Raw genomic sequence first — 16,963 nt, 5'->3', positions numbered from 1 at the left:
GAACCTACGGACTGTTCTATAGGAGGGATCCACTAATTTAGTGGCTACTAATCCGTAGCCTGGTGTCTATAGCGCCAATGTATTCGAGACGTGGTAGCGCTTTATTGGCAATCCAAGGACTGAAGTGCAGTATTATATGCACTTTTATAAGGAATAAATGTTTACTTACAGGTGAAACCACAACCCTCTCATTTACTGCATGGCACGCTGCGGGAATACCAACAGGTGGGGCTGGACTGGATGGAGAAGCAGTACAAGAAGAATCTTAATGGCATTCTGGCCGATGAGTCAGGACTAGGGAAGAATGTTCAGGTGATTGCCCTCATGGCGCACCTAGCCAGTAATGAAGGTAAGAGGCTGACAATGCCAAAAATGGATTTAAATTTACCTGTCCACAATTGGCACCTATCGATCCACCTATCCAGAGTCGATCATGAGAGAGGAGGTCAAATTTCCCCTGTGCGAGTGAAGCCTATTGTGCACATCCATGACCACCTCTCTTTTCACTGTGTTTTGGAGCACACGCTACAGCGCCTATAGACCCATAAAATTAAATGGAGCAGTAGTCGGCGTACTCACTGCTGCTCTATACACATTGGGAACACAGGAACCCCTTTAGTTGTTCTGGTTGATGGAGGTGCCAACATTTCGACTCGCTCCAATTATACAATTATGCCTCTTTAAAAGGCTTGGTTGCTACAATATTTTAGTGTACAAATGGACCAAAGTGCTATAATGGTGCTATATACAGTAAGTAAGCCTTATAAATAAATGGAAGTCCTAAAAAAAACAGATTCCTGCTTGACCCCCAGCATTTCTCCATACTGCTGCCCATGGCACCCGCTGTTCTTCTTGATTTGTGTTCCAGAGGGGGAACGTCAAGTGACTGCTGCAACCAACATCAAGTGACTGCTGCAACCAATCAATTGCCACTCATTGACAGCAGCCCATATGTTCCTTTCGAGCCAGGCCAACCAGTCTCCTACCACCCCTTTAATAGTTTAGAACTTATTAGGTATCCCACCATGCAGCACTTTTTTAGTTTCCGCGCTGAACCCTTACTCCATTACCTGATTCAGCAGAATACAGTATATTATAATAGATTGTTTTAGTTTGTGTTCTCCACCGCTTCTACTGTAATGTCTATATTTTATATAATTTTCAGGAAACTGGGGTCCACACTTGATTGTGGTGAGAAGCAGTAAAATTCTGAAGTGGGAGCTGGAATTTAAAAGATGGTGCCCAGGTTTAAAACTGCTTTTATACTTTGGCAAACAACGAGAGCTAAGGAAAAAGAGAAAGGTAGCCGTCTGATGTGATTGCCCACTTTATACTCCCATGCGTTCAGTTACGGGGGGTCAGATTATAGAAATGTCCGAGCGTGCCTTTTTCCTACTTCTTGATGTATGTTTTGTAGAGATGGGAAGAGCCCAACACCTTCCATGTCTGCATCACCTCTTACAAGCAGCTGTTCAAGGGCCTCCAGGCTTTTATGAAGATGAGCTGGAAATATTTGGTCCTGGATGAAGTTCATCAGCTCCGTAATATGAACGAGAAGCATTGGGATGCCATCTTCAATCTTCCAAGGTTGAGCTGCCAGGTTCTTGGACAAATGGATATTACAGTATTTGAATGTTTGACATCCATAATAAAATTACAGTAATGTCAGATATTCACATAAAGTAATAAAAGATTTATTTTCTGTACATGATTATCTGGAAATGGCAATCTTGCGAGGATTTGCATAACGGTAGCCACACGGACCTTAGAAACTCACAGTCTGGAGATGTATATTGACTTCCTTGTGAAAGGTTTCTAAGCACGGTTTGTGACCTGTGCAGAGGTCATTGTGCAGGGAGGGGGAGGAGGTGGGTTGTGTCCATCACCTATAATAAATGGTATGATATATTGGTGATACCTGTATATACCCAGTGTCACTGTAATCCTGCCTGTGATAACAATGAGATGACCACTGAGCAGTGATCTCTACAGATCAGGAAGTCTTTGCTTGTTATAAGTAAAAATTTTAACTGAAAAAATCATTGAAAAAATAAGTAATTTTATGAAAGAAAATACATTATTTATTGATTTTTCACTTTTTCTTAAAATATATATTGTGTGTTTCTTTCCACAGCCAGAACCGACTACTTCTAAGGGACACCCCGCTACAAAATTCATGGAGAGATCCCTGGACCATGGTGCATTTTTTAATTCCTGGCATATCCAAACCTTATCTAGATTTCCCTTTAAAAACTAGTGGAGAAGAAAGCCAGGAAAAGTGCCACAAGCTTTTCATCATGTTGCACAGGGTTGGTTGATTTTCATTTTCAGTTATTATAAAGCTTTCTATTTACGATGATTAATGTATGGCCAACATTTTTTACTGATTAATTGCTTAAAATATGTTTTTAGAGGTTATTCTTACATATGTCCCAACACCCTGTCTCCCCTTATTATTGAGTCTAACATCTTATTGATGACCTATTGTCTTTTGACAATGGGTGTTGCAGTTCCTCAGTCTGCGCCTTGCCTTTGGGCGCTGCTGCAATAGAGGGGGTGTTAGATGGGGGGCTAGAAAATGCTGACATAAGCCTGTATGAAGGGGAGAGTAAGCTGTGATAATGAAGCTTTTGTTATGAATTCTTCATTATTAGTGATGAGCGAACATGCTCGGATAAGGGGTTATCTGAGCATGATCGGGTGCTAGCCAAGTATCTTCGGCATGATCCAAAAATATGTTTGCGTCACCGCAGCTGAATGACTCGTGGCTGTTTGACAGCTGCAACACATGCAGGGATTGCCAGTTTGTCAGAAAATCCCTGCATGTCTCACATCTGTCAAGCATCCGCGAATCATACACGCCGAAGATACTCGGTTAGCACCCGAGCGTGCTCAGATAACCCCTTATCCGAGCACATTCGCTCATCACTATTCATTATCTACAGTAAGTGGGCTCTAATTCATTAGGCTTATGCCAGGGTTTCCTTGGGAATTTTCTTGCGACTAATAATATAGAGACATTGGGGCCTAAAACACCTTAACAGAATTCTTATTAAAGGGAATCTGTTAGTAGGATCAACCCTCCCAAGCCGTCCATATGGGCATGTAGGTCATAGGAAGCTAAATAAAATTATACCTTATTATCTGTAATCTGATGTCTTATTCCAGAGAAATCCTTGAGAATTCTGATGTAAAATACCTTAATAACTCATAGTATCTTTCCACACTTTGCGTTTTCACACCATTCCAGGCCAGCTTGGTGGAGCATAGGTGGGACGAGTCATGGCTGAGCCCGCCTGTCATATTCATGTAATGTTATGCCACTTTAATGGTGTAACTCACTCCAGAAATGTACTCCAGTCCCTGACTGAAGTACATTTCTGCTGGAGGCGCACAGCACTTGTAAGATGTGCCTAATCCATGAATTAGACGCATCTTACTCCAGTGGCCCCGTTCATTAAGACTGGCATGCACAACGCCAGTGTTAATCAGGGCCATTGTGCGTATCAGCCAATGCTATTAGCCAGTGAGGTCCTTAAACCCCTCCAGCCGGATAATATGGAGTGTAACATAAGGCACAGGAAGGAGCTGCACACCCATGTATGAAGATGGGGAGTTTATTCCTATTATAGCTCTCATGAACACATTGCTTTGCTGTTATAGTTGAAAATCAAGTATGATGCTTTTTATCTTTCTACTGTTTTACAGACTGTTCGACCTTTTATTTTGCGAAGATCAAAAAAAGACGTGGAGAAGCAACTAACAAAAAAATATGAACATGTTCTGAAGTGTCGTCTGTCCAATCGGCAGAGAGCATTATATGAGGACGTCATTCTGCAGCCAGGGTATCGGAGGTTTTTCTTTGATTGTTTTCACCCCTGACATGGTTAAATTAGGCTGACAAAAAGACACAGGTTCATCAAGTTCAACCTTTCTTGACTAATTATACATTATCGCTAGATTATTTATAACCCTCAATGACATTTGTTGTGCGAATAGTATCCACGCATTTATAAGTGCTGTTATAGTATTTGCCATTACTACATCTTGTAGCCGGCATTCCACAGTCTGACTGCTCTAACTGTAAAGAACCCTTTCCTGTTTAGCTGCCAGAATCACCTTTCCTTCACATGTATAAAATGTCACTTGGTCCTTTGTAAGGTCCTTCAAGGTATAAATCATGTGTCAGTGCTTTGTATTGACATTACACAAAATAATGCTTTATCATCATACCGCCAAACAAAAAATGGAATAACACGCAATCAAAAAGACGAATATAAATAAAAATGGTACCGCTGAAAATGTCATCTTGTCCCGCAAAAAACAAGCCGCCATACAGCTCCATGAGCCGAAAAATAAAAAGTTATATCTCTCAGAATAAAGCGATGCAAAAAAATATATTTTTCTATAAAATAGTTTTTATTGTGCAAAAGCGCCAAAACATAGAAAAACGATATAAACGTGGTACCGCTGTAAATGTACTGACCCGAAGAAAGAAGCTACCTTATCAATTTTACCACACGCGGAACAGCATAGAAAATTAAAAAAAAAAACAATTCCTGAATTGTTGGTTTTTGTTTATTCTGCCTCCCAAAAATCGGAATAGAAAGCGATCAAAAAATGTCACGTGCCTGAAAATGGCACCAATAAAAACGCCAAATCATCCTGCAAAAAACAAGCCGTCACATGACTCTGTCGGCCAAAATATGGAAAAATTATAGTTTTCAAAATATGGCGATGCAAAAACTAGATTTTACAAAAAATGGGTCTTTTAGTGTGTGACAGCTGTCAGTCGTAAAAACCCGATATGATTCTGGTATCGCTGTAATCGCACCGATCCGAAGAATAAAGTCGTCTAATCACTTACATCGCACGAGGAACAACGTAAAACATAAACTCTAGGGTTAGGGTTGTGCTAGGGTTAGGGTTGGGCTAGGTTTAGGGTTGGTCTAGGGTTAGGGTTGGGCTAAGGTTGGGGTTAGGGTTGGGGCTAGGGTTAGGGTTGGGGCTAGGGTTAGGGTTGGGGCTAGGGTTAGGGTTGGGGCTAGGGTTAGGGTTGGGGCTAGGGTTGGGGTTAGGGTTGTGGTTAGGGTTGTGGCTAGGGTTGGGGTTAGGGTTGGGGTTAGGGTTGGGCTAGGGTTGGGGTTAGGGTTGGGATTTTTTTCAAACGGAAAAAAAAAATGACGATATGGCGACTAGTGTTGAGCGCAAGTGCTCGCTACTTAAGTTTGCATCGGGTGCTCAGGTATGCATTAAGTATCGCGGGTGCTCAAGTGACATGCTCGAGTCTCCGCCCCATATTCTTCGTGGCCAAAAAAAAATCACAGGGATTGCCTGCCATGCACGTGCAATCCCGGCATGTTTTTTTTTGGGTGTCTAATAACCGTGAAACATGTGGGCGGGGACTTGAGCATGTCACTCGAGCACCCGCGATACATGGTGCATACCTGAGTACCCGATGCAAACTCAAGTAACGAGCATTTGCGCTCAAGACTAATGACAACTTATTCAATATGATGACCTAATGTTATCAAATTCTGTGTCGTACCTCTGGATTCAAAATGTTTACTATACACCTTGATAAAATCCTTGAGGGGTGTAGTTTCCAAAATGGGGTCACTTGTGGGGGGTTTCCACTATTTAGGCACATCAGGGGCTCTCCAAACGCGACATGGCGTCCGCTCTCGATTCCAGCCAATTTTGCGTTCAAAGAGTCACACAGTGCTCCTTCCCTTCTGAACTCTGCCGTGCGCCCAAACACTGTATTTTCCCCACATATGGGGTATTGGCGTACTCAGGAGAAATTGCACAAAAGTTTTTGGGGTCCATTTTCTCCTCTTACCCTTGTTAAAATAAAAAAATTAGGGCTAAAACATCATTTTTGTGGAAAAATTTTGATTTTTTTATTTTCACGGCTCCATGTTATAAACTTCTGTAAAACACTTTGGGGTTCAGAGTGCTCACCACACATCTAGATAAGTTCCCTGAGGGGTCTAGTTTCCAAAATGGTGTCACTTGTGGGGGGTTTCCACTGTTTAGGCACATCAGGGGCAAATCCGCTAATTATTCATGCAAATTTTACATTCAAAAAGTCAAATGGTGCTCCCTCCCTTCCGAACCCTGCCTTATGCCCAAGTAGAGGTTTTCCCCCACATATGGGGTATCTGCTTACTCAGGAGAAATTGCACATCAAACTGCATGGTGCAATTTCTCCTGTTACCCTTATTATGAAAATGTTAAATTGGGGGCTGAAAAACATTTTTGTGGGAAAAATGTGAAAATGTTATTTTTACGACTCAATGTTATAAACTTCTGTGAAGCACCTGGGGGTTCAAGATGCTCACCACACATCTAGATAAGTTCACTGAGGGGTCTAGTTTCCAAGATGGTGTCACTTGTGGGGGGTTTCCACTTTTTAGGCACATCAGTGGCTCCCCAAACGCAACATGGCGTCTGCTAATTATGCAAGCAAATTTTACAATCAAAAAGTCAAAAGGCGCTCCTTCCCTTCCGAACCCTGCCGTGCGCCCAAACAGTGGTTTTTCCCCACATATGGAGTATCTGCGTGCCCAGGGGAAATTGCACAACAAATTTTGGGGTCCATTTTTTCCTGTTACCCCTGCAAAAATAAATAAAATTGGGTCTAAAGTAACATTTTTGTGAAAAAAGTTAAATGTTAATTTTTTTCTTCCACATTCTAAAAATTCCTGTGAAGCAACTAAAGGGTTAATAAAGTTCTTGAATGTGGTTTTGAGCACCTTGAGGGGTGCAGTTTTTAGAATGGTGTCACTTTTGGGTTTTTTCTGTCATAAAGACCCCTCAAAGTGACTTCAAATGTGATGTGGTCACTAAAAAAATTGTTTTGTAAATTTTGTTGGAAAAATGAGAAATTCTGGTCAACTTTTAACCCTTATAGCTTCCTAATAAAAAAAAAATTTGGTTCCAAAATTGTGCTGATGTAAAGTAGACATGTGGGAAATGTTATTTATTAACTATTTTGTGTGACATATCTCTCTGATTTAAGGGCATGAAAATTGCAAAGTTTTCAAAATTTTCACCAAATTTCAGTTTTTTTCACAAATAAACGCAAGTGATATCGAAGAAATTTTACCACTATCATGAAGTACAATATGTCACAAAAAAACAGTCTCAGAATCAGGGGGATCCGTTGAAGCGTTCCAGAGTAATTACCTCATAAAGTGACAGTGGTCAGAATTGTAAAAATTGGCCTGGTCATTAACGTGCAAACCACCTTAGGTTGTAAAGGGGTTAAATAGAGCCTGATTTTGGACCTTAAGAAATTAGTGCCTGTTATAGATTATTCTCTACTTAGTAACTACTTTAACTTTTTGGCAGGAGTGGTCATGCATAAAACATTGCTGCTGGACAGATTATGATCTTCCAGCACTGATGCCTGATCTAATCTATTGTGTGGGGTGTTCCTTTTTACCTTTATGTTCCTCCCTGCTTATGATTGGTCAATGACATACAGGGGAAGATGTACACATCCACAGAGGAAAATCTCTGGTATCACCCAATTGAACTATAAAAAAATTATAATCTAAACTTTCCAAGCCAATATCTCTGCAATGGAGAGGAGAAATTAAAAAATAAAAACTACGTTGTACTCTGCTCTGCTTTCCATTATATAGCCAGTGTAGCTTGTTAATAATGAAGAAAGGTCCTCTTTAATAAAGAGAATTAAAGAAATTCGGCCTAACACAGACTCCATTGGTACCCCACTGCAGACCTTACCACATTTTCTCAAAAAACAACAAACACACGTAGATTTAATTCCACTTTCTTTTTTACATGTTGTGATAAATGTGTTTATTATTAAGACCACAGCTTATTTATAGAAGTTTTCTTTATCTACCCATGTAAAGTCTCCATTCATATTTGCATTTTATGAAGACATAATTTTATACACGTTGTGTTGCATTTAGGCTTTATACATACCAGTCATAAAATACTGAAATACAACATAGATGTGGGCACAGAATACAGATTTCTTTGTTCATATATTGCTTGCTTTGTATTTGTGCATTACCATTTCAGTCATCTGTCACAAGACACATGGTGCACCTTTCAGTGTAGTAGTCCTAGTTATAGGAAAGCGCAGTCTACTGCTTTTTCCTGTACAGTTAAAGAAAGTTGCATAGTGGCCAGACGGATGCTGGATCAAGGAGGTAACATTTTTTCTGGGCTTTAAAGGGGTTGCCATGTTATCCCTTCAAGAGGGCACCGTTATCCTGCCTCCTGGCTTTCCTGCTTGCCGAGGGGCGATGCTGTCACTGATGATTGACAGTTCGGACTAGCGGCATGATTGAGCCACTGGCCAGTACTGCAGCACTGGGAGAGTGCAGATTCAGATCTGTAGATACAGTCAGCTTCAGGGCAGTGCTTACAAGCTCTACTATAAAGATCCTGTAGGCATTATACTTTTTACTTTGGAGACGGGAGACCACTGATAGACTGCAGAGGTGGCTGGTAACCAAGGAAAACGAGCATTAAAAGCATAGAATTAAATACCTAAGTTCTTGAGGATTGAGAGGATTTCTAATAAGAGGTAAGTTGCAAATTGCTTGTAAAAACAAGCATCTTTGCGATTTTAACCATTTAAGAATATATGAGACAACCCCCTTATTCGATATGTGTAGGGATGAATGCTTTATCAATATGGACAGCTACATAGCATACTGCATGAGCTTTTTTCACTTCCAGGTTGTAGCAGTGATGTTCATAAAGATAATTTCCAGAATTCTATTATCAAATGGAAAATGTGTCATAATGTGAGGATATCTGCATATTACAGTAGTTTCTGACCTCTGACAATTCTCTCTTTTGGACAGAACGCAGGATTCCCTGAAGGGAGGACATTTTGTCAGTGTTCTTCACGTCTTGATGCAGTTACAGAGGATCTGTAATCATCCAGATTTGGTAGATCCCCGGTCTGGACAGTCCTCCTTTGCATTTGAACCTCTAAGATATGAGACTTCATCACTTGTATTACAAGCATTAGAGTATGATCCCTGGAAGGTGAGAACCATTTTACCCATTACCCGCTAATAAAATGTAGTAGTGCAGTTTTCCGAAACCCCTCAGCAAAATGAGCTTTGAAAGCTGATTGGATTTTATAACCTGCTGCTCCTTAAAAACATGGGATTGGAGGGAAAAACTGTGCTGTTCTGTACGACAATGACCAATATAAATAGAACTGTTATTATTAATAATTAAAATATGTATTTACTGCGTAAAATGGTTGGATCAACAGATAGGTAGACTAAAGGGAGGGTGCAATAAGTACCTTAGGCCGGAAAATACAATCCTCAGCATTATAAAAATCACAGAATGGATAGAAAAGTTAACGATATTCAAATGATGAAATATGGAAACAAAATTTTCAAAACATCTTGATTTTTTAAGTATCGAGTATGAGTGGCAGGCGCAGAAATACAGGCACCTACACGTCTTCGCATGCGGTCAATGAGGTTATTGTCTGAGGAATGTTCTCCCTTTATAATTGTTGACCAATGATTTTCCAGATGTGCTTGATGGGAGACAAGTCCGGAGACGCTGCAGGCCATAGTAGTACATTTAGGCCATGCAGGCTGCTCACAGTAGTACGATTAACATGCGACTTGGCGTTGTCGTGTTGCGAAACGGCTCCTTGGACACTTTGAATAAGTCTTTACCACTGTTTCCACGATCGATCCATTCCGTACTACAAGTGAAATTGTACATCACATACCAAGCCTAATGGTGTCTGCACAAACCAGCAGAAGGCATTTGCATGACTTTGGGCTGAGTCTGATGTCCAGCTTCAGATGTTTCATTGACCTCATGCCACCATTCTCAAAGGCTATCATAGTGCAGAGCAAGACTGCAATGGAGACTGGAATGGAGGTCTATGTTTTTCAACCATGATTCCCACTTTTGTTTTAGATGCAATAATAGCTGAAAATTGGTTTGGAGAGCACGTGAGCAACGCCACAAAGATACCTTTACTAGACAATGTAACACTAGTTCTTCTACGATTTTACTGTTTGAGTCTATACTATACAGTAGCTGGACTCTTCTCGTCTTTATTACAGGTCCACTATTAGCTCACCGTTACATTAATTTGGTGGTGTAACCGGAGGTACGGTTATTTCTCCAAAGTGTCCCAGGAGCTGTTTTTCAAAACGACAACATCAGGATGCATGTTGCTTGTGCTACTGTGAGCAGCCTGCATGGCTGAAACCAGCCACCATGGCCTGCAGCATCTTCATCTTCACAAGAGGAGCTGCCAGCACTGGATCTTGATGATTTCCGTGCCGAAGTGCTTTCAGCATGGTAGAACATTCCTCAGACAACAATTAATAATCTCACTGATAGCATGTAAAAGCGTGTAAATGTAGGTGTTAGTGCATGTGGCGCCCATAATCAATACTGAGTAAATCAAGATGTTTCCATTTTTTGTAAGAATTTGCATTTCATTAATATGTATATCAATCCTGTGTTTTCCATTCAATTTTCCTTTATTAGTGCTGCAATTTCATTGTTGAGGAGTGTGTATATATATTTAAATATATATCATTTTTTGCTTAGTTTACCATAAAAGTTTCTTCATGGGGGCTTGTGTTTTTTGCTGGAAGAGTTCAGGTTTTCAATAGTAGTGTTTAGGGAACATAAGACTTTTTTATTTAGTTTTATGTATTGTTAGGAAGGAGGGATAAATCAATTACTGGTGATCAGGGTGTTCAGTTAGAACAGTTGGATAGGACCTGGTGGTAGTTGGCATTTTTGGGAAGAGTATTCTGCATATTACAGTAGGTTCTGCAGGGCCAGGGTCCGAGATAGAGCCCGATAGTCTGTGTTCTTCTTATGTTTGTTTCCCTTTGGTGTCCTTTACACCACCCAGTCCAATTTTTTTTATCATACTTTCTGTTATGGGTCCACCAAATTTTCCCCTCGTTATGGTGTGTCCCTACAAGAATACTTCTGTCTGTGGTCATTGTGTACAAGCTTCCTCTGTTACAATGGAATGACTGTTTCCCCCCTCTATTAAACAGCAGGCAGATCTCTCTCTGTTTAACCTTCGGGGACTAGAAAATAAAATGACCCATTATGAAGCCCAGATGCTGCCTGTCCTAAAGGTGACTAGAAGACTAATGGAGGAAATTTACACCTCTCCTGACACTCCACCGCAACCCAACCAAGTGAAAATTAAACCTAACAGGTATATTACTTAGTCTTCGTTTTTGATACTTGTGAGGAGCTACCCACTTTCTAAAGACTATGATACTTTTCCAGCAACGGACCACCATTTTTGTTAATATTATTATTGTGTTCTATTAGTGATTTACTTGTTATGTTTTATATAGTTCTGCTAACTTGTTAGTATGTGCACTAGATTCACTTGTAAAATGTCCAGCATTCCACTAATCTGTATCTCAGGAGTATCTAACCATTGCTCCAATAGCCAATAATCTCGTTATGTGTGTGTAGATTGTAGACACAGTGGAGCCGTCACCACAGGGGGTCTGACATGCAGTCTCAGATGAAGGTTTCTAGAATATTCTTCATTGTTTAGCGAACAGTGAATGTTTAAGGAGGAGGGTGTGATCACTTCTGACCTGGGAGGGGACTGAGCCCAGTGGGAGAAAGGACAGGCATGTTTTAGGAGAGTCGGGTGGAAGGATTGAAGGAAGAGGATCATGGACTGTGGCTACAGACTATACTGGCTGGAGATACGAAATCTGTGGGCCAACCAAAAGTTGGGAGACAGTGAGTATGGCCTTATACAAAGCCAGTGGATCTACTGAACCCAGATTGGGAATTTGAGGACTGAGAGAACTGTTTTTGGCCATTTACCTGGAATTGCTTATTACCATGGCTGTGATCAATAAAATATTGTTGCATCGTTAATCTGCCTAGGTGATTACTTACAACCCACAACCTCGGATCTTTACAATACTCAAGTTGAAGCATGATCATTTAGATTTTTGCTAGTAATTTTTTGATGGAAAACACTGCATTAAAAAGAAAGTAAAATTACATTGTATAAAATAAAGCTGATAATGTTCTAAGAAAGGTAAAAATGGTGCGAGATACTTAGTATTGTGCACTTGGCTTAGCTAAGCAACGCTGAATGGGAAAATGAGCTATTTTATTTTGTGACATTCGTATCATTTTAATATCGCACCTGACAGGTTGTTTCAACCAGTTCTCTATGGTCAGAAGCCAGAAGGGAGAACTGTGGCTTTCTCCAATACACCAGCTTCTCGTCTAGTTACCACTACTACTGCCACAGTTACCCAGCAGGGCCAGGCGCGAGGACGATCCCCAATCACAACCGCCTCCACTAATCAAGGTATGAAAAGTCATGTGTATTTTGAGGTTTTCATCATTATTTTACATCAGTATTTGTAAACCAAAACGAGGAGTGGATCCAAAAAATGCCCAAATTATCACTTTATACTTTCTTCTCTGTAAGTTCTATTCCTGGTTCTGACTTACAAATACTGATCAAAACTGCTGCAATATAGTGATGGATAAAAGTGACCTTAAATTTGCTCTTTCTTTGTTCTTCTTGCATTTGCATTCTGCTCTTCCTCTAGTACTTCTCGCTCCTTGATATACTATTACGTCATGGAGCTGGAGATATGTTTCACTGAGGCTATTAGCTTCAGTGATGTGAAACCTGGAAGTATTCTCCTGCATGATATGTGCTGAGAGGGTTAATCACCCATATTTAAAAAGGGCTTGGTTTTTTGTGGGAGGCCATTTACCATATCTCCACCCCAGGGTATGATCTGGGGTTTAAATGCTCAGCCTGTAGAGGCATTGGGTGTTCAGTGTCTGGAGAAGCTAGCTCCAGAGAGAAGCTTGTGTTTGTTTTTCCTGAACCGTGTCTGCTGTGCTAACCCTGTGCGGGTGGACCCCCGCATGCCTATGGACTGTACTACCTTATTTTCTTCTGTTTACCCGTTATGCCAAGAACGGCCTGTTTGTTTTGATGTACTTGATAGTTGTTTTTGCAATGTTTTTAATAAACCACTCAGAAATTTAAAGGAACAGAATTCCTGCGTCTACCTCCGTGTGCAGCTAAGTGAGCGATCTACCACAACATCAATACTCAAGCATTGCAGTATATAGGATAAGCTATCAAATTCTGGAAGATTTAAGTCCTCGATGGGGACAAAAAAAAAAGTAAAAAAAAAAAGTTTTTGAATATATTAAAAATTAAGACTATAAATATTCAAATCACCCCATTTCCGCATCCAAAAAATAAAGAAATTGAAAAAATTAAATAAAAAATATATTCAGTATTGCTTAATCTGTAAACGTCCAAGCTATCTAAATATAAGATTATTTAACCCATTAGGTGAACACAATAAAGATAAAAAAAAGGACAGAATTGAAATTTTTCAGTTCACGAACCCCCACCCCCCAAAAATACAATACAAAGCTATCATAATATTAAATGTACACCAACATAGTACCAATGAAAACTACAGCTCATTATGCAAGACAAAACACAAGGCCCCCCACAGGTCCGTCGGTGGAAAAATAAAAAAAAGATATGGGCCTTGGAAAATGGTGCCACAAACACAGATTTTTTTTTGTAATCATACTGAACTGTAGAATTATATTGTCTAGTCACTGGTGTTGAGCGATACCTTCTGATATCGGGAAATATCGGATCGGATTGGATCGGAACGATACCCAAAAAATATCGGATATCGCCGATTCCGATACCGGAAGCCAATGCAAGTCAATGGGACACAAATATCGGAATGAAAATTAACCCTTTCTTTCCTTGTAGGTTAATTCTACATGAAGGAAAACAACTAACAATAATGTAGAATGTATTACGCGAAAAGCCGGCAATTCAGCAGCGGCTTACACTGGCACCCGACAATTTAGAACAGAAAGAATAAAGCATCACACATAGATTAGATAGATAGAAACATGTCAGTCACTTATATTAGAAGTACAGTGACAGTGTTGCTTACTGTACTTGTCATTTAGTGTTAAAGGATTTATTAAAAAAAATAATAGTGTTTTCATGCACCGTCTCTTTAAAAAAGCCGGCCGGCAATTCAGCAGCGGTACCCGACAATTTAGAATAGAAGGAATAGAGCATCACACATAGATTAGATAGATAGAAACATGTCAGTCACATATATATGAAGTACAGTGACAGTGTTGATTACTGTACTTGTCATTTAGTGTTAAAATAAAGGATTTATTAAAAAAAAAATTGGCGTGGGGTTCCCCGTAATTTTAGTCTCTAGCGGAGGTTAAGCAGACGGCTGGGGCAGATGTTTGAAGCCTGGGAAGGGGGTAATGCCCACGGAGCTTCCCAGGCTACTAATATCAGCCCCCAGCTGAATACCTAGCCTTTACTAGCTATTAAAATGGGGAACCCCCAAAAAAATGATGTGGGGTCCCCCCTATTTTAATAGCTAGCAAAGGCTAGGCAGACAGCTGGGGGCTGATATTAATAGCCCAGGAAGGGTGCCATGAATATTGGCCCCCTCCAAGGCTAGAAACACCAGCCGTCAGCCGCCCCAGAAATGGCGCATCCATAGGATGCGCCAATTCTGGCACTTAGCCTCGCTCTTCCCACTGCCCTGTAGCGGTGGCAGTGGGGTAATAGGGCTGGGGTTGATGTCAGCTTATAATGCCAGCTGACATCAAGCCCAGGTTAGTAATGGAGAGGCTTCTATAAGACACCCCCATTACTAACCCCATAGTCAAAGTTAAAAAAAAAAACACAAACACCCAGAATAAAGTCCTTTAATTGAAATAAACACACAATTCTTTATTGTTCTGGTGCGGTGGCTCACTGGGTAATAAACTGGGTAATAAAGGGGTTAGGGCCAGCTTCAGCTGGCCCTAAGCCCGAAATTCATGGGGTCACGCCAATATTAGACATGACCGCCATGAATTTCTAGTAAAGTATTTAGATAAACACAACACCCAGAATAAAGTCCTTTAATTGAAATAAACACACAATTTTTTAATGTTCTAAATTAAACCATACTTACCATCAAGCCCATTCCAGCTGAAGCCAACGATCTCCTGCAATAAAAGTAAAATAATAAAGCAACCTCATCCTTACCTTTCCATGGTTCCCACGACAGCTTCAGCTCTGCTACATTGACATGACAGGCTGGATCGCAGCCGAAAGCTACCATCCAGCTTGCCACGCCACAGACACTGAGAAGCGCAGGCATGCTTGCGCTCCTCAGTGTCTGGCTGTGACGGCATAAAGATGAGCCGAGGTCATGTCCAATGAACTCGGCTCACCTCATGCACGTCACTGACAGCGTGGGAGAATTCTCCTGCGCTCAGCGCTTCAGCAGGAGAATTCTCCCACGCTGGGATGGCATTGAGATGACAGGCTGGATGGTAGCTGAGCGCTGCCATCCAGCATGCCATCCTTCATAGACACTGTAGAGCGCAGGCATGCTTGCGCTCTGCAGTGTCTCTGAAGGATGACAAGCTGGATGGCAGCTGTCAGCAGCTGTCAGCTGGATCCAGCCTGTCATCTCAATGCCATCCCAGCGTGGGAGAATTCTCCTTCTCAAGCGCTGAGCGCAGGAGAATTCTCCCACGCTGTCAGTGACGTGCATGAGGTGAGCTGAGTTCATTGGACATGACATGAGTTCATATGTGACTGACATGTTTCTATCTATCTAATCTATGTGTGATGCTCTGTTCTTTCTGTTGTAAATTGTCGGGTACCGGTGTATGCCGCTGCTGGATTGCCCGCCGGCTTTTTTAAAGAGACTGTGCATGAAAACACTATTATTTTTTTTAATAAATCTTTTAACACTAAATGACAAGTACAGTAAGCATCCAGCTTGTCATCCTTCAGAGACACTGCAGAGCGCAGGCATTATGGGAACTTCCGATTCCGATATTCTAAAAGTATCGGAACTCTGATACCGCGAATATCGGTCGATACCCGATATTTCAGTATCGGAATGCTCAACACTACTAGTCACTCAAAACTATAAGTTGTTCTGTAAAACACAATCCCTCATAAGACAGAAAAGTCAAAAAGGTTATGTCTCTTGGAAGCAGAGGACGAAAAAATGAAAACACAAAAATGAGAATTGGCTGGGTCCTTAAAGGATTATAGGCCCGATGCATCAAAGCTTTCACTTCAGACTTCCGGAGTAAAAACTTTGAAGAGTCGCAAAATTTAGGCACATCACTTTTCCAACTTATGGCGTCTTTACGCCAGTTTCTCCCATCTCTGCCGAAATGGATGGAGCTGGGGCCAAATGGGGGCGTAGCAACTACCACTCATCAAATTCATGATGAGCGGACGCATTCACTGTGTCACAAATCTTATGGTATGTGCACACGATGCGGATTTGAAGCAGAAATTTCCTGAGCGTTTTTGCCTCTCCCTGGCAGAAAAAAACGCATGTGGATTTACATGCGTTTTTGACGCGTTTTTACATGCGTTTTTTGAAGCGGTTTGAGCATCAATGAATGATTTTTGGAGCTAAATAAAGTTATTTGGTAGGACATTGCTTAAACCCTTGGATTACCATAAAACTGGGGTGAGTATATTGGTTCATTTAAATGATGTCTGTTGTATTTCAAATAAAGTGTTTACACTGCGTCTGTGTGTTTTTTTACTTTGTTTGGTCATGAAAAGGTCTGATTGACACCTTGACATCACCAAACAAAAGAGGTGTGTGTCAGCTAGTCCCATTCACCCAATCTTCATTAGCATTTCTATTCATGTAATTTATGCGACTGCTGTGAGCTGTTTTTCTTGGTCTGGGAAGGTGCCAATAGGCAAACATTTCCCTGGCCATAATTAACATCTCACAGCTGGTTTGTTAGCCGCTATGTCCCCCTGATTAGCACTCGGTAGCGATTTGAACACAACGTATTTATGTTGCATCCAAAACACGGTGTTCTAATGCCGCACTTTTGTTGTTGGTAAATG

General features: G+C 40.9%; 1 protein-coding gene across 9 annotated transcripts in view; it reads left to right on the top strand.

The window, feature by feature from the left end:
* LOC141259682 (E1A-binding protein p400-like) overlaps positions 1–16,963 on the top strand; it is a 139,242-nt gene that overhangs the window by 59,909 nt on the left and 62,370 nt on the right. For all 9 annotated transcript variants that reach the window (XM_073676074.1, XM_073676073.1, XM_073676070.1 and 6 more), the window contains 8 exons: positions 172–349; positions 1,166–1,302; positions 1,418–1,587; positions 2,135–2,309; positions 3,709–3,845; positions 8,853–9,039; positions 11,055–11,221; positions 12,195–12,355. In XM_073676074.1, coding sequence (XP_073532175.1) covers positions 172–349; positions 1,166–1,302; positions 1,418–1,587; positions 2,135–2,309; positions 3,709–3,845; positions 8,853–9,039; positions 11,055–11,221; positions 12,195–12,355 — 1,312 coding nt within the window. The remainder of the gene's footprint in view (positions 1–171; positions 350–1,165; positions 1,303–1,417; positions 1,588–2,134; positions 2,310–3,708; positions 3,846–8,852; positions 9,040–11,054; positions 11,222–12,194; positions 12,356–16,963) is intronic.

The sequence above is a fragment of the Phyllobates terribilis genome, unplaced genomic scaffold (genome assembly GCF_046119375.1).
Source record: "Phyllobates terribilis strain yellow unplaced genomic scaffold, ASM4611937v1 Scaffold_1__5_contigs__length_1240528914, whole genome shotgun sequence".
Taxonomy (NCBI): domain Eukaryota; kingdom Metazoa; phylum Chordata; class Amphibia; order Anura; family Dendrobatidae; genus Phyllobates; species Phyllobates terribilis.
The sequence above is the reverse complement of the archived record's forward strand: the minus strand, read 5'-3'. Positions and strand labels throughout refer to the sequence as shown.